The 24,774-nt window shown below is 41.4% G+C and overlaps 2 protein-coding genes across 13 annotated transcripts in view; both read right to left on the bottom strand.

Moving 5' to 3' along the window:
- The window catches only part of lmo7 (LIM domain 7), a 67,689-nt gene that overhangs the window by 10,206 nt on the left and 32,709 nt on the right, over nt 1-24,774 (bottom strand). For 9 of the 12 annotated variants that reach the window (XM_023950996.1, XM_023950997.1, XM_023950988.1 and 6 more), the window contains 12 exons: nt 17,096-17,126; nt 15,262-15,375; nt 14,239-14,449; nt 12,367-12,613; nt 7,474-7,503; nt 6,773-6,887; nt 4,947-5,086; nt 3,943-4,609; nt 2,751-2,981; nt 2,121-2,235; nt 993-1,154; nt 59-243 (listed from right to left, as the gene is read on the bottom strand). In XM_023950996.1, coding sequence (XP_023806764.1) covers nt 59-243; nt 993-1,154; nt 2,121-2,235; nt 2,751-2,981; nt 3,943-4,609; nt 4,947-5,086; nt 6,773-6,887; nt 7,474-7,503; nt 12,367-12,613; nt 14,239-14,449; nt 15,262-15,375; nt 17,096-17,126 — 2,248 coding nt within the window. Of the gene's footprint in view, nt 1-58; nt 244-992; nt 1,155-2,120; nt 2,236-2,750; nt 2,982-3,942; nt 4,610-4,946; nt 5,087-6,772; nt 6,888-7,473; nt 7,504-12,366; nt 12,614-14,238; nt 14,450-15,261; nt 15,376-17,095; nt 17,127-23,082; nt 23,288-24,774 lie in introns of those variants that run through there. The other 3 variants (XM_020712993.2, XM_023950994.1, XM_023950990.1) reach the window with 3 other exon arrangements.
- LOC110017371 (LIM domain only protein 7) lies at nt 8,174-10,761 on the bottom strand. Its single transcript, XM_020712994.1, has one exon. The coding sequence runs from the start codon at nt 9,989-9,991 to the stop codon at nt 9,143-9,145; it is 849 nt and encodes a 282-aa protein (XP_020568653.1). The 5' UTR covers nt 9,992-10,761; the 3' UTR covers nt 8,174-9,142.

Raw genomic sequence — 24,774 nt, 5'->3', positions numbered from 1 at the left:
ATTAGAGAACCCAGAACAATCAAACCAGAAATTGCTGCTGGGTTCGCGGGTCACTTACGACAGCGGTCTTAGCGGGGGCCTCTTTGCTTGGCACGGTCTCCGGGGGAATGTGGGAGGTGAGATCCAGGCTGGAACTGACAGTTTTTGTGCCAGGGGGACCTAGAATTGTCGGATGATCCGTACTGGTCAGATTGATGGTTCTATGGCTTTTATATGGCAGGGAAGGTTCGTCTCTGACCCAGTCTGCATTTGATAAATGCAATGGCAAAAAACAGACAAAAAAATTGTGTGTTTGAACATAACAGCACGTTTTTGTGGTCTGTATGAGGGAACCCCAGAATTTACAAAAAGAAAAAAAATATATAAAGCAGGAGACAGGGTTGCTGTTATGGTATTATGCTGTTATGGTAGGAAAGCAGCAGGGGGGTAACAGAGAAACCACCTTCCCCAGCCATGCAGGCCTTTAAAAAAACCCAAACAAAGTTTCCGTCACTTCTAGACTTTACTCAAACATGGTAACTAGCACCTCTGTGTTAGTTCAGGTGAGCTTCGCAGAACACTTTTGGGATGAAAAAGCTGCACGATTTGAACAGTTTTAGTTTCCCAGAGAAAAGACGGATATAGCTAGAGAGAGAGGAATGCTAACAGATAACAAAAGGATGAAAGAATTGATAGAAATAAAAGAAAAATTCAAAATAAAACAGAAAAACAACAGTTAAAACGACACCAGCTTTACATCACCAGGCAAAAAAAAAAAAAAGAAGAAAAAAAACACAGTAACAGAGGAAGCTTGCAGCCCCTGTATCATTAAGCTGTCAAGGGATCATTCATGGAAGACTTCACAATAGTTTCTGGACCAATTTAAAGTGTCAAAACTCTTTAGCAGCTCATGAAGCATGAGCTGCACTGTCAGCCTTGGAATGTAACCATCAAATGTTGCGCTCGTTTTCAGTCCCACACGATCAGACACACTCAGTGTGCAGACGACTCACTGTTTTGGCCATGACGGCGGACATCCATGACCAGGCTGCCCTCTTGCAGGGCCTGATCCATGCAGGTCTTCCACTCTGTGTAGCTCATTTCTGCCACCTTATGGCCGTTGATTGTCAGAACCTCATCTCCAACCTGGAGCTGGCACATTTCAGCTGAGCTTTCTGTCAGATGCAGAGTTCAGGAGGGGTAAGAATTGACTAATCCTCAAGAACACTCGGACAGCTCTTATCGCTTAAAAATTTCATAGAAAAACTGATAAGAGTCTGTGCTGAACAAGATTTAACTGAAAAAGACAGAAAACTGTATAAAGAAAGTGTCCCTTTAACAAGAGCGTGTTTAAAATGCGTAGCATTTTGTCAGATGCTGGTAGGGATTTGCAGCAGAAATGGAGGCTTGGGCCCTGCAGATCTGACCCACATAAACACTGTCCTACATACTGTAGGTCTGCACAAAAAACCTGCTGAAAACCAACCAGGACTGCAAATCTAACCACACCAGATCTCTGCCCACCAATCTTGAAGGTTGATTCTAACAGTAAACTTATAACTGCTTGCAAGACGAGCTGCAGTTTAGAAATATATTGTTTGAGTAAAACGTTGTATTAGAAATGTATAAAAACAAAGTGATCTTGCACTGAGAATAACAACAGTATTAGTTTAAAGCCAGAACTACTAACAAGATTAAATTGGTAGAAAGGGAACAAACCAGTCGGGAAGTAAATAATTGGTTTCTGACAAATTTAGTCAGTTTCTCTTTCTGTTGTAAACAAAAAGACGTCCAATCACAAGCTTCCCTCTACCAAGTTGGATCGATCATAGCTGGCTGAAGGTGAACCACAGCGAGGGATGTGTGTTTTGTGCACTAAACATTAACTAACCTTTTTTTCCACAGCACTTTAAATACAAAAATAATATAACAGCCTTTTTTTAAAAAACCATAAAAACAAAACATTCTAAGAGAATTTGACTATTGTATTGCCACAAAGTTTGTCAAATCTTTTATGTATCCATTTGTGGACGATACGTCGAAATGCGTATCCTTGTGAAAAGGAAACATACACATCCCTATTTTGGAAGCACAAATCCTTTTTTTTTCAAGGTAATTTTCTAAAAAGTGTGTGCATCCACCTGGCTGGATGGATGAGACACGAACTCCTTTCGAGTCCCAGTTTGACTGGAATCCAAAGTCTCTGCTGCTGTTGGGTTTCTGGTTCAGGTTGACGCGCATCTCACAGAAGTTCTCCTGACATGCAAACAAGAAAAGGCAACAGACGACTACATTTACTGACAATGTACACATTTTGGTCAAAAAACTAAATATGAAGTGATTTGAACAACTACAGTCCCACTCCGATCATCTTTGGATCTATTTTCGAAGTGACCCAGTGGTCTTTTAATTATGATTATGCTGTTTTTAGCCAAAATTTAAAAAAATTGTCATTTTCTAGGACATGGTTTCAAGAAAGTGGCATTAGTTCATTAGAAAATCACAGGGAGGGAGTTTGTGGTCCGCTCAGTGTATTTTCCACATCGTTTTCAAATTGCATTTTTTCGTCTGCTCCTGATTCACAATGATTTGAATTGAAAAATACTCAAAATGCAATTCTAAGCTGAATTTTCTTTATATTTGTCTTCCCTAATGAGAAAAAATCCACAAGAACATATTAAAAACATGATTTTCATCAAAATGAGTTTTAAAGACATTCAAGCAGAAATGAACTACAACAGCATAAGAAAAGGAAGACAAAAAAGCAGTACCTGCTTGGTTTGGCTATTCATCAAAGGACTGGCAGGTGAATCACTGGTGATGCTCATTTCTTTGGGCCTCTCATCCTCCTTCACCTCATCTTTCTCCTCTTCCTCGCTGCTTTGTGCTGAGCTGGACTGAGCCTCATCCTCTGACGTCATGAACTGCTGATACCGGCTTGGCACCGAGGTCTTTTGAGGAATGCTGGCACTGCCATTGACACGCTGATGGGAGTTATCCATCTGTCAGGGGATGAAGACAGCTGGTAAAGAGCGACACAGACTGACAGGTAAAGCTGCAAGGCAAGGCAAGGCAAGGCAAGTTTATTTGTATAGCACAATTCGTACACAAAGTAATTCAAGGTGCTTCACAAAACAGAAAAATGCATTAAAATCACAATACATCATAGAAATAATCAACATAAAATTTACTTTAAAAGAAAAGGAGAAAAAAAAAAAGATTTAAAAAGAAAGGAAGGAAAGAAAGGTGCAGATAGGACCTTTCAGTCATATACACGGCTAAACAGAAATGTTTTAAGTCTAGATTTGAACATGAACACAGAAGAGGCCTGTCTTACGCCTTCAGGGAGGCTGTTCCAGATTTTGGCTGCAGAATATTGAAACGCTGATTCCCCTTGTTTAGTTCTGACTCTGGGTATCAACAGGAGGCCGGCCCCTGAGGTCCTCAGAGTACGAGATGGTTCATATGGCACTAACATGTCAGAGATGTACTTTGGTACTCATGGAGAGACTTGTACACAAGCAGAGCTGCTTTGAAGTCTATTCTTTGAGGTACAGGGAGCCAGTGCAAAGACCTGAGCACAGGACTAATGTGATCATACTTCCTGGTTTTGGTCAGGACTCGAGCAGCAGCATTCTGGATGTACTGAAGCTGTTTTACAGCTCGTTTGGACAGGCCGGTGAGCAGGCCGTTACAGTAGTCTAACCTACTGGAGACAAATGCATGCATAAGTATCTCCAGGTCTCGCTTTGAGATTATGTTTTTGATTTTGGCAATGTTTTTCAGGTGGTAAAATGCCGCTGATGTTACTGACTTGATATGGCTGTTAAAGTTCAGGTCAGAGCTGCAAAATACCTTAAATAATTTGGTAACTACCAAAAAATTCACAAGTTTCCCAAGTAACTGCAGACTTTTGGATAACTCTGATAAACTCAAAATGAATGAACCATCAGCAGGACTCACTGTTTGGGCTCTGGGAAGAGAGCTGATGCGGGATGATTGGGTCCCAAAGGGCCTTGGTGTGACAACTGAGGTTAGGCGTAAGCTATCAGATTTCTGATAGCTCCTGGGGAGGGAGGACGAAACCCAAGAAAACTCAGGAGGCTTGGGTTGCATTGAGTTCAGCTGCGGCTCCTCTTTGTGCAGAGCGAGTGGGGGGGCCTCCGCTTTGGCCTGTGTGCCCAACAATGGAGGCTTTGGCTCGGGTGCCTTCTGAGCAGAGCTGGGAATGGAGGCAGTGTTCGTGCTCTGTGCCTCTCTGGTTGTGCCGGGGTCGTCTACTGCTTGACTCCTCTGTAAAGACGGAGCTTTGGGAGTGGTGGAGCTGAGGACCGAGCTGCGACTGGCCGGAGTGGCGGCAGTGGGAGATGCGACAGCCTTGTCGGCAACTTGCTGGGAAGTGGGAGGCGATGGCTGAAAAGGAAGCGGGGAGGAAGCTGGGGAATCTTCCGGCTTCACAGAGGGCTCAGAGGGTTGGGATGAAAAATATGGAGCGTCGATAGTGTAGCTTCTGGAAAGATGCGTGCGGGAAAGTGGGCTGATGACAGGAGCCTCGGAGTCGTCCTCACTGTCATGCAGAAAGGAAAGCGAAGCGAGGCGACTGCTGATGCGGTTCTTTGTTTTACTTTCCCTGTGGAAAAAGGGGGATAAAGGGTTAAGGGTGTGCTTGATGATCAAGGAGGGCAACTGCAAGCAGAGCTTAAAAAGAGATGGAAATGGAAAGCTGAGCCATGATTAGATTACACTTTCACACTGCTTAAAGCAACAATTACAGTTGTGTGAACCACTCCTACTGACATAACAGCATTGTTTGAAAGCTCTCACACACAACTTCTACTCTATTACCTTAACAGAGGATCCCTCCTCTGAAGGTTAAAGAAAAGGAGCAGAAAAGGAACAGGTTGAGTGTGCAGCACCACTACGTCTATTTGCACATCTTGACCATGATAAGGCACATTTCTCCTCACCTCTCCTCCTGCATCTCCTTGAAGGTCTTGGACCTTCTGTCGTCGCCGTAGGTAATTTGCTCAATTTTCTCTCTTTCCTCTTTCTTCTTCGCTATGTCCGAGTTGACGCTTCGTCGCCGGTTTTTCCATTTGGTCAAGTCCTGAAAAAGGAAAAAACAAAGATCAACTGATGGGACACATCTTAAAGGCTTCCAGGTGAGACGGTCATTGCAGAGGAGGAGAGCAGAAACAAGTAGAGAGATGCAAGAAAAGAGATCATTTGAAGGTGTTCTATTTGTGAGGTTGAAGCTCCACCCAGCTCACCTCCCCTGTGTACTGGGGACTGAGTGACCTAAATGCTGCTTTAGGACTCATTTAGTTTGCTGTGAGACAAATCGCTTAAGTTCTGGGCAGCACAGTCATCCATGTTTGGAGGGAAGCATTCCCTTAACTATTATATTTTACTTAAAATTTACAGATACCTGCTGTTAGGAATAATGTTGCTGCATTGTTCTTTTAGTTAACTATATCTACAGCATATTTTACAAAGTTTAAAGACCCACTTTGATGAAAATTGTGTTTTCTGTTTTCTTTTTTTAGCATGTTCTAGTAGCATTTTTCTGATGATAGAGAACATATAACAAAAATTAAGATTAAAAGTGTATTTTAGAATATTTCTTTAATCAAATCAATGTGAATCAGAAGCCGACGCAAAAAAATGCAGTTTGAAAAAGAATGAATTTGTGATGGAAAGAACTATGTCCTAGAAAAGTTTTTTTTTGATTTTGGCTAAAAACGTCATCCTGATTATTAAAAGACCACTGGGAACGCTTTAAAAAATGATCAAAAGATGATCGGAACAGGACTTTAAATATCTTTATCTCACATAAAGACAATCCTTCAAAGTTGCAATATGTGTTCTCAACTTTGCAATCTGGAAGCAAGAACAGTCTTTACAATGCAGCAAAACGGTGTTTTTAACTGCAGAGGCATAAATCACCAACAACACACATTCACCTGTTTAGATGGTTAAATTTAGGGAATCGGTTGTTGCAAAAGCAAGTTAACCAGTTCTAATTTCAACTATGACTAGATTAAAAGACAAAAAACCTATAAAATCAGAGAGTGCAGTGCCTTAAGAAAAAAAAACATGTAGAATAAAAAAGACGAAAGGAAAACAAGGCAGCAGGAAAGTCATGCAAAAGCTTTTTTAGAAAAACCTTGATAAATGCAACAAAACTGCATTTGAACGAAGCACAGTGGTGGAAGTGGGGTGATATGGGCTTAATTTCCTGTTTAGCAGTTTAAAATAACTTGACTCTACAGGTTCACCAAAACCTTTAAAGAACATTTTTGAATCAAAAAGGTGGCTAAGTGCCCAACAGATTGACTGACACTGGGTACTATGAAAAATTAAGTCATTGAGATATTATAATAGTCTGGTTAAACTCAAGAACTCCTCATGTGGTTAAGACAGCATAACTAGAGTAAATTACAGTTGTCAATAGATTTCTAAGTACCGTAGTTAAAATGAATTATGAGACGTTTGATTCAACACTAAGATTCATATTTATAGTTAAATCTAGTAAACCCTGAAATTATCCTTTGAAGACAGACAGACAGACAGACAGACAGACAGACAGACAGATAGATAGATGGCAAAACAAAAGAACAGATAATAATACATCAAACTTACGAGGATTAGTCATTATTTGACTGCAAAAATAAACATTTAATTTGACTAATATCTGTTGTTTTTGCAACAGGTAAGTCAGATTTTCACTGTGGAGGGAAGCTTTGATTGCTTCTGTCCTCAAAAACCTTCTTTCAACTTTCCATATACTTACATCCTGCCATTTATCATCACTCTCCTTGATCTGCTCACGGTACTTCTGCAGCTCTTCGAACCGAAGCTGCCGGAGGGCCATGGCATCCGCGTCAATGTCACTGGTGGATTTACTCCTGTGCAGGAAAATTTTGACAAAAAAAGAGAAACACCCAAAGAGTCAGACAGTTGATAACTTCTACACACATGCACCTTCAAGCAAAAGCTGTGGTGTGAAATTGTTAATCAAAACCTAATAAAAGTTCCACTGACTGCCTGCATCCAAATGGGTTAAAATGCGTAAAAAGTCCACAGAAAAGTGTTAGTTTGCAGCACCCAGGACAACAAAAACTGTGAGGTAAACCAAGCCCTGTGGGTTAGAAGCAGTTGAACCCTTCCTGCCATGCATAAGAAATAAGCTTTCTTTTAAACTTACCTGTGAAGATTTATTTATATCTAAAAAAACTATCAGACAGTTCAGGGTAGTCATACCTCCGGACTGTGAGGTGGTCAGGAAATTGCCTTTGTGTCAATCCACACACATTTTAGTATTTTAAAGAGCTTAGTACACCAGCTCCACCCCACGCGGAACAAGGCCCAGAGCCATCCACCACGCATCGCTCCGCATCAGCATTTAGCAGCAGTGAGAACACAAAAGCAGGATGGTGCAGCTGCAGGGAAAAAGATGGAAACATTCCTGATTCCTGGGAACCCAATACTCACCCCGGAATACTTCCTAGCAGGGGTGGCTTACTGAGGAGCCGGAGAAAACCAGAGACAACAAAGTCACTTTTTTGCAGATCGGTTCTGGACAGTGAGTCTCTGACAGCAGTTGGAAAGAAGCTGCTGAGACTCGATCAGGTTCAAAGCCAGCATTAGTCTGCGTTCACTCTACCATACAGAGAATGGAGTGTGTGTCGCAGCTTTAAAGCACATTTCCTTAACCTGGCACTAGGTCTGGCAAGGTTTCCAGTCATGTGTCTTTCTGTAAACAATACCGCCTTTCAGGAGGCTCCAACATGATGTCACTGGAAACATGACTTTACATATGGGAGTGAAGTAAATCCAGATGGATTCAGACTCAGGTTAAATGGTTGCTTTGTGTGAAGTTTTGCTACATTTCTGCCCAAACGCTGTAGTGCAGACTTCTATTCAGGTCACTAAGGAGTCCACATCTATTCTCAGAGGAGCGGGAAATTCTACACTCTCTCATTTTGGCACAGCAGACGTTAAATGTCCCCGCTTGTTGCAGACACAATGTTCATGTTGTGTTTGGATATCTCTAAGGGCTCTGCCCTTCCACACTCTCCCGCTGTGGCACTCAGCGAAAAGTTCCTCAAGGAGAGGAAAACAATATATTTGTGTCACATTGGTGACCAAGAAAATTAGCCATTTGATTCAATCACAGACAGGAAGTCAGTCATTTCTTTCATCAAGATTTTATTCTGTTCATATGAAATCACAGGAAAAAGAACTCCAGGATGACATGCATAGTTTGGGACTCTTCTGCTCGGGATTCACCACCTTTTCTTCATAAATCACACTGCACATATGAAACAGACTTTGTGGATGATTTCAAATCGCTCCTGAAAAATTATCTGTGGGATGTCCAAAGTCTGGCCTGTGAGCCAAATTTCCATCATAAAATCATTAATATGCGGCCCCCAGGACTTTCCGACAACTGCGTGTAGGATTTTGTGATTGTGATTGGCTAAATTAGGTTATAAGCCATTTTAAATTTGCGGCAACACTTTCTAGCTCATTTCTACATATCGACTGTATATTTGATTTGATTTTTGATTTGAAATGGTTTATTTCAAGCAATCAAATAAGAATAATACACAAAAACAATACAATCATCTATATATATTAAAAAAAATTAGTTGACGGCGAGGGCTACCACTAATTAACCCAAGATAACTGGGAAAGAATGGTGCATGGAATTCACAGCAATTTACAAAAATGTATTTAGCTATTTTTCTGTTATACGAGAAGAAAGGAAAAGTTATGCCATTGCAATGACACTTTCACTAAACAGATAATTTGCATGTACTTATATGATATGGGTTTAAAGAATGTTAGGCTGATTGGTTGGGCCTCACACATTTTCCAAATCTGGCCCTCTTTGCAAAAAGTTTGGACATCCCTGATCTATGCAGTCAAATTTAACAGTTTTGAAACAAAAATGATCATCTAGTAGACAACAAAAACACTGGGCAAATATTTTTATCAAAGTCCAAAAAAGTTTGTTTTCAGAAACAAAAAGTTTCATTTGCAAATTAAGTTCAATTTGTCATCAGAGGTTTAAATTCTAAAAGGACGATGAAGCAGAAACAGAATAAAAAGGTCTACAGAATCCAGAGGACTGTCAGACTGGGTTAAATGTATTTTTCTATAGCTTCAGAGCAGCTAGCCTCTCGACCAAAAGCTTTTTCCTGTGTCTTAATTGGCTGGCTTCCCTGATTGCCTGCCATTTCTGCAGGTCGCCTTTACTGAAGGAGGCCGGCACAGAGGGACTCCGGTGACGAGCTGAAGGGCCTCTCAGCGACGGCTGGCTTTGATCCGAACAATCCCTGAGCTTCCTGATTAGCATGTCGTCCGTTGTAGTATTCATCCTTTTCTCAGGCTCATTCGGTGTATCTGCTTTTGTGTCATGAGTTAGGGGACATGGAGGGCAGAGGAGTCTGGCTTTGAGCTCAGGGGGGAGGGCCCACGGCTCTGGGATTGGCATGGGGGAGTAGTTGTCGGGCGCTCCGGAGAGTGGTCTTTGCAGCTGTGCCTGTGTAGTTTTCTCTTTACGATAAACAACGTCGTCCTGCTCTATGTTGGGAAATTCGCTTTCTTCCGCGTCACCAGGGCGATGTTGCTGGGTAACAATGTTGAGCTGTGGCGATGATGTACAGAGTCTACGCTTGACGGAGAGCTGAGACTTCACCAACGCCAGATCGATGTTGGACTGAAACGACAGGGTTCGCCTGGCAAACATGTCGTCATTCTCCAAGTCGGGATTAATACTGTCATAATCAAAGTGATCTGGGGGTTCCTGCCGCCCCAGCAGAGGCCACCTCTCCCCTTTGACCAGCCTGGGACCTGAGGTGGGGTCCAGGGGAGCAAAGATCAATGGAGGAGTCTCTAACAGGGAGGACTGTTTCTTGGGGAGCTGTGGAAGAGTGTGTGGTTGGGTATGTGGACTGCAAAGTGGCAAAAGAAGAGAAAAAGGACAGAAAGTTGATGAGAGCATGCATGTGGAGTGATCCAGGTGTTAGAAAAGGAGGAAAAGGCACAGCAAACAGCTGCAAACATTCAAACTGATGTTTGTCAAATGAGGATTGTATTTATTTTCATTTAGCCTGTAAAGTCCACTACATCAAAAAATTGACATAATGTTTTTAGAATTAAGTTGTTTTTCAATCCTTTGAAAAAAAGTTTTGTAATATCATCATATCTATTAGATATAGATAGTATTAATTATGATACTTTGGGTGATTTGATAAGTTTTTGTTCACGGTAATGTTAGTTTGAGATGCAACAAAGGAGCCTTATCTACCCACTGGCAAAAATGTAAGACATTTTTCGCATTGCGTAACTGTATTAAAAAAGAATGAATTATCAACAAATTTTGCATTTTTAATACGCCATGCAGTCATTTAATAAAATAAAAAACAATAAATGAGTTGTTCTCACAAGAAAGTTATAAAAATTAGCTAAAACCTTTTCCGCCAAAAAAGATTTCATGAAAGCAGCCATTTTGAAATGACCAGGAAAAGTCCTTCTACTGCCCCTAGTGGAATGATGATGAACTACAGGGCAGAAAATATGGACCAAATGTGAGATGAAAGGCTATAGGGATTAAAAAACGAATTCAAGCTTGAACGAAATTTCCTTCAGTACAAGCGCACAGCTTTTTTAAAGAGTTAAAGCCATACCAGCAGCTTCTCTGCATACTTTATTAGCTTGTTAGTTTAGAAGTCATTCTTGGAGTTACAATATTTTCCAGCAAAACTCCTACAAATTAAAAGACTCCTGCATCGTCAGAGTCATGCATCTGTGTCAACCTTTTCCCAACAACACGGGTGGTTTGAGCTGAGGCCTCGTGGCTGTGGGACTGAAAGGGGCTGGAAGGAGAGGGGGCAGAGGAGAGCCAAGGACTCATGTCGCACTCTGAGTCGTCTGACGAAGAGCCCGACTTCTGACCGCTACTGCAGGATGGATGAGGGGAGGGGGACGGAGGAGGAAAACAATGGGAGGCAACAGCATGGGAGAAGAGGAAAACATAAGTGGGAGGAAGGTGTGGCTCACAGAGAAAGCAGTAAACAACAATAGATATTAGGAAAAATGAAGAACTGTAGATTAGCATGCAATTATTTTGAAGGAAAATGAGATAAGAAATGATGTGAATGGTGCTTTTATACTGGCGCCCCTCACACACCTGAAGCCTTGCATCTTCTTGTACCAGGGTCTCCTCTGAGAGCCCAGTTTGATCTTCTGCACGTGCAAGTCCTCTTCGGGTGTCCAAAACTTGGGTAAAAACTTGTCGAAGGCCACACTGCCTGCAGGCTGGGGTTTTATGCCCATCTTACGAGCATAAAGATCGTCTTGGACGGGGTCAGCGTGACCCACCTCATCATCCTCATCCTCAGAGTCCTCGTATGTGTCCCTGAACAGGCTTTCTGTACAGACAGCTCTGCAGTGGTCCACCTTCACAGAGCTTCGCTTGGGGGGCGGCCCTCTCCCGCTCTTGCTGCTCGAAAAAAATAAAACGGCCAACCACAAGCATCAAAAAAAGGACTTTTCAGCACAACGGCGGAGCACACGTTTATAAAAAAAAGGAGCGTTCCACTGGCACACCGGCCTCAGATGAAATGACGCAAACGAAGCAAGCTGATGCGGGTTAAATCTGAGGAGCGAACTCAAGTCTTTTCAGAAGCTCTTCTGACTCAGGAACGGCAAACACAGAGGAGCCACAGCTGAAATGTCAAAACAATCGAACAGCAAACAGAAAACTGATGCGATGTTAGAGACTGCTCATGGTTCAAATCAACCATGCAAGCTGCAGGTAAGAGAAGCGCTGTAGTTTGCTCTCAGGCAGCCACGTCACACGGCAGTTTCATGTTCTCTGACCTGTGGCAGGTCACACTGTGCTGAGGTGCAACGTCAGAAGTTACAGTGACCTTAGGGTGGGGGCCCTCTTCACTTCTAGACCCCCTGTGACCTGCAAGGGAACCGATGGGCACCGCAAAGTTGGTGGGAGGAGCTGGGGAGGGACTACGGAAACGTCTGCTCGCGAGATCATCCAGAACAAGATCGGGGTCCGGTCGATTGGAGTCTGAGTCGCTGCCGCTGTCGTAATCGAAGGCCCACTGTAGATGATCTGCTGGCAATGCACTCTGGGATACTTTGGTGATTTCATAGCGTTCAGAGGGAACCTGACTTTGACTGAACGTTGTTCCACAGCACAAATGAAACACAGAACCATGAAGGATTCACACACAACAAAGATGAGGGTAAAAACGTCTGTGCTTCTAGCACCAGCCAGGAATATTTATTCCTAATCATGTGATCTACTGATTAATACCACTCCAAACAGACAAAAGCAGGCATGGATTTTTAGGGTACCTGGTGATTTGGCCTTCATCCTCCATGCTGCCGTAGTTCAAGCTGCGCCGGTTGTCTTCATTGCGTTCGCCCCGTTTCTTCCTCAGAGGAGGCGGTACGTAGCCGGACGGCTTGTCTTTGGTGGGCAGGAACCGGTTGTAATCAGCGCTAACGCTAGGTAGGATGTTTGTAATCCTGCGGTAGCCCTTGGAGTCCCTGTTCTGAGCCATTCTGATGATGGTGTCTATTTCTTCTTCACTGTAACAACCTGAGAGACACCAAAGAGACAAGAGGCAAGCTGGTTTGAGACAGGTCTAGAAAAGGTAAATGAGGGTGTTTGGGGGCTTTGATAAGAGTCCTTAATAAACTATTTATATGACATTAACAAACACTAGTAATGTTTTAGTAAGCTGCTTATAAGTTCATTAATTAGCATTTGTAAATGTCTTACAACTGACTTACAAGTTTAAATGAGCTGTTTATAAATACATTAAAATATTCCTTAATAAACTACTTATAAGACATTAGCAAACATGAGTAATGTGGTATTAAGCTGCTTATAAAGACATTTATTAGCATTTGTGAATTCTATTCACAATCCATTTATAAATTGCTTGTATGGGATTAATAAATATATTAACAGTGTTGTTATGAACGGTTTATTGAGTGTTTTACAGCCCCCCAATCTAAAGCGTTAAAACGCGTTACCAAGCTGCTTTTCTTTATTTCAACATTACATGACTACTATAGTGTTTTAGTGTTTCTGTTCTCCTTTGATGAAAGTAATGACCTGCAGAGAAGCACCACTAGATGGCAACATGAATTGGTATCATCATCCTCCAGAGAAAAGCATCACTTTGTTCAATAAAGAAATAATAGAAGCAGCTGGAAGTTTTGTTTTCAACCATTGCAAATCAGGCTTCCAGTTACCATGGCTCCATGTTAGCTTGCTGTTTTTTTGTGTTTTGTTTTTGATGGACATGTAATGAGTGCATGCTGTGTGTCTGTAGCAGTTGTTTACACGATCAGCTGTTGTCGCTTGGCAACAACAAAAAGCTGTTGGGGAAGCATCCGGAGATTGTAAGCGAGGGTGAGGAGACTGAGGTCCTTCAGAGTTTGTAGGAGAATCTTTTTATGATGGGGTTGTTTCATCTGCCCCTTTACTACGCCGTAAGCTGATGGGGAAAAGATGCACTAACAGCAACAGGACGAGGATCTACAAACTGGTGTGGAGAGTCAGCTCCGTTCTAGGATGGAGTCTGTCCCTTTTGTAATTTAGGCCAAACTTTATTTTTGTTGTGATTTTTTGTTGGACCGGACGGAAAAGACGAGGGAAGAAGAGATTGGGATGTTGGAGGGGTGAAATGATAAAGCATCGTAAACTATAAAGCCACAAGTGACAAGTTGCTGGAAGTTTGTAATCTTTACTGTCAGGTGTAGATTTATAATAAATCTTAAAGGGGCGGAGCCTGTCCTCACACACACTCAAACATGTCTGTTGGCTTTAAATATCTTCACATACAAACTTGTCAAAGTGTACACAATACAATTACCATTCACACATGCATACTTATGTATTCAGACTAACACATGTGAAACATTTCATTCAGTCACGCAAGCTATTTGTGCAAAGGTGAGCTAACACCTGTGCAAAGTGAGTGTTTATGTTCCTTCAGTCTGAAACTTTGACACCTCGCTGCAGGAAGGAGCACTTTTACAGATCTTTCTTCCTGTTAGCTATCAGACTCTATCATAGACACATTTTTAGGTGTATTTTTTAGATTTATTTATTATCTAACTGCTATTTTTAACAAGGTCATTTTGTGGGATTAATAAAGCTTTATTCTTTACTGAAGAAGTGTCTGAAGTGTGTTTGTGGCTACGTCTCTTCACCCTCGCTGCTGCCTTTCAGAGTGGTGTCAGACGAGTCGCTGTGAGGGCGGGAGCCCATAGAGTTTAAGCTGTCCAGGGAGTCGTCTCTCCTGGGTCTGCCTCCTCCTCTTCCTCCCAGGTGGTGGAGCTTCTCTCTTTCCGAGTACCAGCTGTCTCCAAAACCGCTGTCTCTGGCGGTGCTGCTTCTCTGACTGGATGATTCCTGCAGAGTCTTTCACACACACACACAGGAGCACGCTCAGATTAAGAGGTGCCAATTAAAAACAGTCAGCCTTTCTCTTTCACCCAGATCACCCAGGCAGAGTGAGAAACCCGGATTAGTAACTGTAAACACACACTACCACACTGGCTATACGGGGCGACCCTGAATAAAATCATTGTCTTTCTCCTCTATCCATCTTTGTCAAAACAAACAATGCCATGATCCACACACCCAGCCATTGTCATGAAGGAACAACAGATTATAAACTATAGGCTGTTTTAAATGGAACTGCCACAAACAAGTCGTAACTTGTCAGGCACTTAAAAAGGAAAACGATTTTCAGACCTGTAATCTGGCAGACAATGCAGGTCTACAAATTAAACCCAGCCAAGCCCAGCGAAATGTGCTCCAACTGACTACTATTACTGAAAATCCCTGTAGTCAGTTGAATTATAGAGGTCTTGCACACCATCTATAAATCCATGTGAACGCAAAGTGCCAAGTTCAACACTGGCACGAGCGCAGAGGGGAAGCAGCCGTCTTTCCAGAAGACGTGGCTATTTTCACATCTGAGCTGTATACCATGTTGTAAGGACCAAAATAGCCAAGTCAGAGGATCGGGTCACACATGACTCAATGTAGGTTTGGTTTTAGCGGCTGGCAAACTGCCGTCCCTCTGGCCTGTGTAGTCATTTCTTCACACATACCAGCGAGGATATAAGGAAAAGTGGCTGTAAGATGGGATTTAAGTGCAGGATCAAATTAAGCCTCTTTTTCCCAACAACACAAAGAGTGAAACTGCCTTTTCTGGAAAGCTTTACCTTGTATAGTGCTGTGCCCAGTAATCCTTCAAATGCTTTGAAGTTCAGGTAAGGTCCGTCATAGAGACGGTCACTCTGAGCTCTTCTACCAAGCCAGTATATGGTGATCAAAACCTGGTGAGGAGAAGGGAAAATGCTATATAACACATGTGGATCTGAGTCAGCCTGTCCCATTACTGCCCCCCCCCCATCCTTTTTTAGTGTTCAGAACCCTATGCAAAGCCAAAATAAGCAGCTGTGGTAGTTCTGGCTCTGCTTATTCAGAATACTCTGCTTCTGTTTGCTGCTTTAAATCCTTAATGTCTGCATTTATTTCCAGTAATGAAAAATACATTTTACGTACAATGTAGCTTTCTGGTAGATGCTAAATTAAGGTAAGCTTGGAACAGAAATGGTTTGATCCATATTTGGATCAATTAGTGTCAAGGGGTTAAACCTGCAGGCAAACATGAGATACTCAGGCATTGCCAGCCATGCTTCATGTTGTGTAATGAAGTTTTGAAGAAAGATACAGAGTGTAGATCTTTTTTTCTGTTTTTAAACCAAAAACCAAAATTATTTTGGATTAAAGTTTAGTTTTTCAAAACAAAGTTTGATAGTGAATTTTAAATTTTGTTTAGCATTTAATTTTAGTTTATATTAATCATTTTACTCAAATGTGAATAACTTGTCTTAAATATACATAATAGAGCCTTAAATCATGACTAAATAAATAAATAGATAAAATATTCTTGTTATAAGAAATTATACTTAAAGAGTTTAGAGTGAATATAAAGATTTCTAGGTATTTAGGCTTCATTTTGTTTAAATAAACGTAAACTTAAAAAAAAAAAAAATATTGAGATTGTAGTTTTAGTACGACAAAGTATCATCAAAAAAAGAAAAGACAAAAGAAAAGGAAGTATTACGACATTTAAATTGAGTAAATTTACGACTTTTTTCTTGTTCATTTACGAGATTAAAGTCAAAGTGAGCATACAGCTGAGCAAGTGAATGTGGAGACCGACTAAACTCAAAAAACTGTCTTGGATCTGAACGGGTAAGCCGAATGTTTATTAATAACATTAAAAATGTTTGGAAGCTCATCTGTTTAATTTACAATTTATTCATGTTTTATTTTTTGAATCGTGGCTCGCGGGATCTCTGCAGCCAGTGGATGAAGCCATCGGTGTCCCTGCAGGCAGCTGTCCACTTCAATCCTTTCTTCTTCCACAAAAGACAAGATCTCTAAGTCTGTGTGACGCTTCCATCTGAGAGGTGCAGTTTTCAGCATTTTCAACGTTCTTATGCCAATAAAATAGACTATTTTCTTTCGGCTTACCACGGAAAGACAGCTACACCAACAATAAACCTATCCGGAGATAACGCTCCACAAATAGAATCACATTTTTTATAAACAATGGTGTTTTTTCTCATTGACTTATGACTTTTTCTCGTAAATTTGTTACTTTTTTTTAGATTTTTTTCAACATTAAACATATCCGTTTGCGAGAAAGAAAAGAAAATTTAGCCTATGACTTTTGGCTTTAATACTCCGCCGTGTTTTTGTGTAGGATGCTCTCGTTTTTTGGATTCCCCCGCTTTAAAACAAACAAAGATAACATCTTATCTCATCTCTGGTAATCAATCAAGGAGGAAAAACCTGTTAGGCAGCATGGTGATGGATAGAATCACTCAGTTTTGACACAGTAATAATTAGGGCACAAATGATTCAAAAATGAAACTGCAGGAACACTACTTAAATGCATCATTTGTCACAACCAGACTAAAACAAGTTTGTGTCATTTGTAATACATGAAAGATCATAAAATCAATTTAGTAGAAAAAAACTTACATTTTTTAGCCTCCTGTCTGTCTCTTGATGCCTGCAGGGATACAAAGCAGAAAGGAGAGAAGTGTGTGAATGAAGCATTGCTGTTGGTTCTATGTGATGGGCAGTGAAAGAGCTGGAAACTGAGCGTACAATCCAGACTACTGCCAGCCCTGCTCTCACTCTCACAGTCCAACACAACACAAAGCCTGCAAGCAAAACAAACACACTTCGATAACAAAAAATGACAAATGACAGCTGGATAATGTCCAAAATGTGTCCATGTAATTTCATAATCTGCCTATTCAAAGCATTTCTTTTATTTTATTTTTGCTTGCTGCTGTCAGTGAATAATGTTAGATCCAAATTTGGAATCAAATCAAACAAAAATCCCCTCCACCTGCTGTCCCCCCACAGTGCATGTGTCACTAAACATGATCAGTGCGTGTCTAATGATGTTAGTTGGCAGCCATAAGTGGCTGACGCACATAAGCAGTGACAAATGTGCATTTAAACTCTGGTTTACATCACATCTGTGTGTAATTCATGCCTGCTGTCATGCGGTAGCTTAAGAGGCAACAATGCCTTCTCACTCACCATGATTCAAATTTCTCACAGGCCAGTTTTTGACAACCAATAAACTGTAATGATGTCTGTTTTCTCCTTTATGTCACTAAATAACGTCCAACGGGCTGACAAATACACCACTTTCACCTTGAACTAACCTTATTCATTTTAATCGTATTTGAAAATCTTTTGTGTTAGACCGGAACGGAAAAGGAAAGAAGGGAACTCAAAACTCAAACTCAAACTTTATTTATTTATATAGCGCCTTTCATTTTGGTTAAAAACACAAAGCGCTTAACATAAAAACAGATAAAACAGTCATTAAAAGTAAAAGTTGTTCAAAACAGAAAACAAAGGACAATCACACAAAGAAGGTAGCCCTCCCTCACCCCCCCGCCCCCACACCCACCCACCCAGTTACCCCAGTAGAACCGTGAACAGAAAAAGAACTGCAGTTGAAGAAGGTCTGGCTTGGTACTGCTGCGAGGAAACGATATCATGGGGATCCATTCATTCCAAGGCCCAGCCGGACCACAGGGGCCATTGCCGCAGCGCCCGCCCAACACAGGGCAGCCCAGGGCCCCATCCATGGCTATTAGACCACAGAGTGAGACCCCAGCCCGCCCAACCAGAACGGGCACCACAGCAACGGCACGCCCTACAGGTCAAGCTGGTGGTGCCCAAGAACGATGGATCCCCCAGAGGAAACACTGGAGTAAAAAACATCAGAATAAAAAATAAAAATGATCATAAAATAACAATAAAAATAGAAAAAGATAAAAAAAAATAAAATAAGATATAAGAATGTTAGTAATTAAAAAATAAAAAAAATAAAAAACGTCAGTGATTAAAACATAACCTAAGAATCATTGGTAAAAGTGCATATTAGAAACAAATATAATAATAGTCCTTACAAGAAAATAAATAATTAAATATGTAAATAAATACCTCAATTAATAAATAGATGAATAATAAAAGACATAAGGAATGATCAAAGTCATATAAAAGCCAGACTAAAAAGGTGGGTCTTGAGCCTCTTCTTAAAAACCTCTACAGTCTCTGCGGCCCTGAGGTTCTCCGGCAGGCTGTTCCACAGGCGAGGACCATAATGGCAGAACGAAGCCTCACCGTGTGTCCTGGTCCTCACCTTAGGGACAACTAAGAGGCCAGTGCCAGAGGACCTCAGGGTCCGCGAGGGTTCGTATTTTAAAATAATATCATTTAAATAAGAGGGCCCAAGACCATAAAAACATTTATAAACCATTAAAAGAACTTTAAAATCAATCCTGAAACGCACAGGGAGCCAATGCAGCGATTTTAAAACCGGTGTAATGTGTTCCCGCCCCCTGGTCCTCGTCAGAACTCGTGCCGCTGAGTTCTGTAGAAGTTGTAGATTTGAGATAGACTTTTTGGGTAAACCAGAGAGCAGGGCATTACAGTAATCTAAACGACTAAAAATAAAAGCATGCATTAGCACCTCTGTGCTGGCAAGAGAGAGGAACTGGCGGACTCTGGCAATGTTTTTGAGATGGTAAAATCCTATTTTCACAATGTTTCTGATGTGAGGAGTAAAATTCAGCTCAGAGTCAAAAAGAACGCCCAGGTTTCTCACACACTGAGAAGATTTAAAATTCCTAAGTTTGGGTAAAATCATCTCTCTCTTGTCTTCAGGACCAATGATTAAAACTTCAGTTTTGTCCTGGTTGAGCTGCAAGAAGTTTTCTGCCATCCACAGCTTTATATCTAAAATGCAGTTTAAAAGAGTGTTGACAGGTTCAAGGTCATCAGGAGACACGGCGATGTAAAGCTGTGTATCATCAGCATAGCTGTGAAAGTCAACGCCGTGTCTCCTGATGACATCCCCAAGAGGCAACATATACAAGTTAAAAAGTATTGGACCCAAGATTGAACCCTGGGGAACCCCACAACTTATTTCATGGACTCCTGAGGAACGAGTATCCATACTTACAAAAAAGTGTCTATCTGTGAGATAGGAGCGAAACCAGTTAAGAGCAGTTCCTGAGAGGCCGACCCGACTCCTAAGTCTGTCAATTAAAATCTGGTGATCCACTGTATCAAAGGCGGCACTCAGATCCAGCAGCACCAGAACAAAAAAGTTTCTGCGAGTCATAATTATGTCTGAGATCATTTAAAATTTTTAAAAGGGCCGTCTCAGTACTGTGATTTGTCCTAAAACCAGATTGACACTTTTCAAGAACATTATGTTCACTTAAAAAATTATGTAATTGAATAAAAACAAGTTTTTCAATAAGTTTTCCTAAAAATGGTAAGTTGGATACAGATCTGTAATTGTCCATAATCTTTGGGTCCAAGTTACTCTTCTTCAGAAGGGGCCTCACCACCGCCGTCTTACAGGCAGAGGGGAAGACCCCCGTCTGAAGAGAGCAGTTAGCTATGTTTAAAATCTCTGACTCAAAGAATGTATAAAATGTATGTATAAATGTATAAAAATGGAAGAAGAGAGAGGGATGTTAGAGAGAGAGAGGGGGGGGGGGGGGGTAGGAGGGAGATTATAGAGGGGGGGTGTAAAACCATGAAGCAGCATAAAGCAAAATGTTTCTGGATGTTATAATCATTACAGTGAGGTTCAGATGTAATACAAGTGTATAAGGGCGGGGCCTGTCCACACACACACTCAGATGTTACAACACACCTGTTGGCTCCAAAAATGTTCACATGTCAACATGTACACAATACAAATAATGTTCCCACACGCATACTTATGCATTCCAACCAACTAGTGTGAAATATTTTATTCAATCACGCAAACTATTTGTGCAAAGGTGAGCTAACACCTGTGCTCAAATGAGTGTTTATGTTCTTTTAAAATGGATGATGGAATGTAGAAAGAAGGAGGGAGAGTGCCCAGTCATCCCCACTCCAAGACCCCCGCCGCAGCAGCAGTGGCAGCTAGAACCCTCCAACACCCGCACGACAGCAGATAGAGAACAACCGCCCCCCGGGTGATCACATCCGCCGCCCAGGCCAGGGCCAGCAGGACCGCCACGGGGGCCCCCAGAGCCAGAGAGCAAGGGGGCATGGGGAGACAGAGAGTGCAGCTCCTGTCTAACCAGGAGAGCGGCCCCCCTGCCGCGCCGGAATTGCCCAACCCGGGGCCCCGTCCCAGAAGAGCGCCCACAGCCCCAGACGAGCACCTCATCACCACCCAGGAGTTCTGGGCATCCCCGGCCCCAACCCCAGGCACGAGCCAGGACCCCCAAGGAAGACCCGCCCCGTGCTCCAGGCAGCCACCCACCCGGCCCATGGTTGGGCACAGGGAGAGCAAGGCAGGGGCCAGCCGCCCCCGCCCATGAGGAGAACACCCAGGGGAAGAGGGGGTCCACAAGAAGTGTTGTAAACATGGCCCGACCAGGCTCGCCCACAGTTGCAAATTTGGCGAGGCCCAGCGCTCAGGGGCAAGGACCAAAACCCACACCACAGGGAAACAGACACCCCCGGGCTCAGATGTGATATGGGACAGAAGGTCCTAGGTCCTACTTTTCCTTTTAAAATTCATGTATGTGAGAGTGTGTATCCAATCACCCTCCCCTCCAAGGGGCCCTAAATGTCAACATTTTCATAGATTTGTGCCAGCAGATAATTCTTCCTCTGTGTGAAGGAAATGCTTCTCAGCCGCTGTTTTCTGTTATTTACAAGTCATTTGCTTTGTCATCAACTCTTCTAACTGCAGAAATGTCACAGGGCAAGACACTGAACATCACCTATTTAAAGTGTAAATACTAGGGTTGGATGGACGTACAGAAGAACAGAATTTGCTCAACCTATAGAACAATTTTGCTTCCAGATATCCAGGTTAAGGTTTTAGAACTTCCCATTTAGGTTTGAAGATTTCTCATAAAGGTGTTGGGATGGATGTGTCTCCAGACAGAACTGATTGTAGGGTCGATTCAGAAAAGAGAAGGTGCTAAAAACCTGCAGGAAAGTTTAGAAACGTCTGGACCTGTGCAGCCATAGCTGCAAAAATAATGACCAACATGAGAGAAATGAGAAACATTCCAGCCTCTAAACAAGGGAACATTATGCTTGAGAGGTGTCCCACCTCTTAAAACTCAAAACTTTTTTTTTCAAATCAAACCTGCCTGACTGTACTACAAAGCATTAATCATCAACAAATTTTGCATTAGTTCAAGACTTCAAGTAGTCATTCAAAAAGTGAACAATAATAAATGAATTATTTTCCGCATAAAGTTTAGAAAATTAGCGAAACTTTTTACCAATCGGCCATTTTAAAAAGAGCAGGAAAAGCTCTTCTACTGCCCCTAGCGGAAAGATGATAAACTGCAGGGCAATAAGGACCAAGGTATATACAATGAGTTCTTTTTTTTAAAGGAAATTTTGGTTCATGCTAATGAAATAGGGTCTCAGAAATGCCGGTATCACAAATGATACATATGTAGGTCTATGTGACCTGGATGCGTCATATTTTCCCAGCAGCACTCATCACCTCACAAACCCTTTTAGATTCCAGTTTGATAACAGCAGCAAACCAAATTTTTCCAATTTGGCATTACATATTTATTGGCTCAATAAAGAAACGGGAATATTTGCATCGGGTCGTCTGTGTGGCTTTGGAGACAAAGTCTGTGATTTTAGTGGTGGAAGCCAAGTCCAAAGAAAGCAATAGAGGCGATTAAAGAAGAGCTTTTTAGTGTGTGTTGCCTTAGGACTCTCTGGAGCCTGTAAGAATCAGCTGAGCGCTCATATGACATTGACTAAATGTGTACATGTGAGGCTGCACAGTATTTGATTTAAAATGATTTTCTACAGTCATGTCATCACTTCCTGTTTGTCCACACTATTAGAGTAAAAAAGTCATTTTGGTCCGGAGGGTTCAATAAAAGCCTTCTGACTTCTCTGTGTTGCAGGCAAAAATAACCTTTTTGTGAAGGTTACACAGGAAAGTGCAGGGTCCTCTAAATGTCTGAGCACTAAGTAAACAAGCCTGACAGGAAGAAGTGAAGGCTGACACGTCTATAAGAGGTTCTTATTATTTTTTTAAAAAGCCATTCATTCAAGCCTTGGCCTGTGGCGGAGTGGGCTTACGCAAGCTTTGAAACCACAAGATTGAACAACAAAACACCACGGATCCTCTTTTTCTGATCAACAAGCAGTAATTCTGAGAAAATAAACTGCATCCTCCCCTAAACTAAAGAATTAGAATCGTTTAAACTCTGCTATGAATGCAAACCACGGAAAATACGGTATAAAAAAAAAAAAAAAAGCTTTTGTAAAGTAGCACTGAAATAAAGGCAGAATACTATGGAAAACTACTAAATGCTGTAGTAAAAACAACAAAACATATAACCTGCTTGGCTTCTTTAGTTCAATAACATCTGACGGATTAACAAATTCTTTACTAAAGCTTATAACAGGTGGGTGTGTGCTTATAATGAGCAAAGTACCTTTGTGATGAAGATCCCTTACTCTGTCACGTTTTGCAGAGTAAACCTTCTGCCATGCTAGATCACACTTGACAACTCCTTTGGATTAAACAGCCACATTTGCACACTTAACACTCAGAAGAATGGGGCAGAGAACGTGCCGCTCATCGTTGTGTCACACTTTTAGGAGACACTACAGCCTCTGTGAGCTGGAAAACAGTGGCATGTCTCTGCCATCAGCTGCAGAGCGCACACGTAAGCCTTGTGCAGCTTCTTGCAGCCACTCAGAGGCTCCACTGGCCGCTCAGCATCAGTCTGGTTTCACAATCCACCCAAAGTCCATAAAACAGCAGGGATAGCAGTGCCATGCATATAAAACCTTGGAACCACACCCACAAAACGAAAGAAAACACAGCATGTAGAAAAACCTTGCAGATATGAAAAAAAGGAAGTGATGTCATCTCTGATAAAAAGATAATAGTTTCCTTATTCGGCAGGGAAAAGGGCTTTTTCCCCCTACTTTTTTCAAAGACGCGAGTTGATTTAAAGCCAGAGATGTCATTGCATAACCCTAATAATGCAATCATGTCATTCTACCACTCCTCATCTATTGTCGGACACTCCTCCAAAGACAATAAATGTTAATGTACATCTGTTATCTTCCCTTCTTCCTTTTTTTTAAAGCTGTCAGAGCTGGTCAATAATTTGCTTAATCAAACAGTTAAAAAGAAGGAAACTTTGGACTCTTCTCTGTGGGGGGTTCATTTTTCTTTTTTAGCACTGAGTAAAAACTGCAACACAGAAATGTTATTGTAGAAAATCTCATACTAATACAAACATGTTATTTTTTTTAAATCAAAATATGTTTATTACTACAAAAAAAATGTATCTTTGCAAAATTAAGACTTGCAGGTTTGCAACTTGCAACTTGCAAGTTTTTTTTTAACTCAATCAAAAGTAGGTGTGTCAGCAAACACTCCCCAGTTTTTGAGGTGTGAAACTAGGAAACCATCACTATAAGTCTAAAAAGGAATGTCAGTCCAGTTCTGGACCAGAACTATTGTTTAATGCTGGTAAAAACTGTAAAGATGTAAAGGTTTTTCACTCTTGCTAAAGACGACTGGACTCTGAATAAACAAGTGTGGTATGTTTAAAGTGATCACAACTTTGACCTGTAAATAAGAAATGGATGCCTTCACTGCGACAACTAATGCACTACAAGAAGAAAATGTAAACAAATGAGTGTGACAAAGAGTGTCTAAAATTAGTAAAAAATTACAATATCTGAGGCTGTTTAAATATAGTTTGGTTAAAATAAAATTTAAAAAGGAAAACTTCTCAGAACTGTTCACCACAGATTGTGGTGACTTTTGGTGTTAGGCCTCAAACTGGGCATTTGATGGGGTGACTTGAGTCCAACCTTTTGGATTTCTTTTTTATTACTTGAAATGATCCTATTTTATTTGGATTTTGATTTTAAACATCACTCCTATTCGCTAATATCTGATAGGTGAGGTAGTAAGCGTGGCAGCACATTCATAAAGATACAAGGCAACAACAAAATGTTGGATATACAGTTATGTTCCTGGATAAATTCCAGCTTGCATGAAGTTTTTCTGAAATTAGAGATGTTATTTTGTAGCAGGTTGTAATTTAAGGTCAGAAAAAAATCACAGTTGCAACTTTAGTTATGCACAGATTTGTCTGAATATT

Source organism: Oryzias latipes, chromosome 21 (assembly GCF_002234675.1).
Source record: "Oryzias latipes chromosome 21, ASM223467v1".
In the NCBI taxonomy this organism is placed as follows: Eukaryota; Metazoa; Chordata; class Actinopteri; order Beloniformes; family Adrianichthyidae; genus Oryzias; species Oryzias latipes.
The sequence above is the reverse complement of the archived record's forward strand: the minus strand, read 5'-3'. Positions and strand labels throughout refer to the sequence as shown.

Coding starts and splice junctions, on each gene's coding strand:
- LOC110017371 (XM_020712994.1), bottom strand. CDS start 9,991: ATGCTCTCATCAACTTTCTGTCCTTTTTCTCTTCTTTTGCCACTTTGC.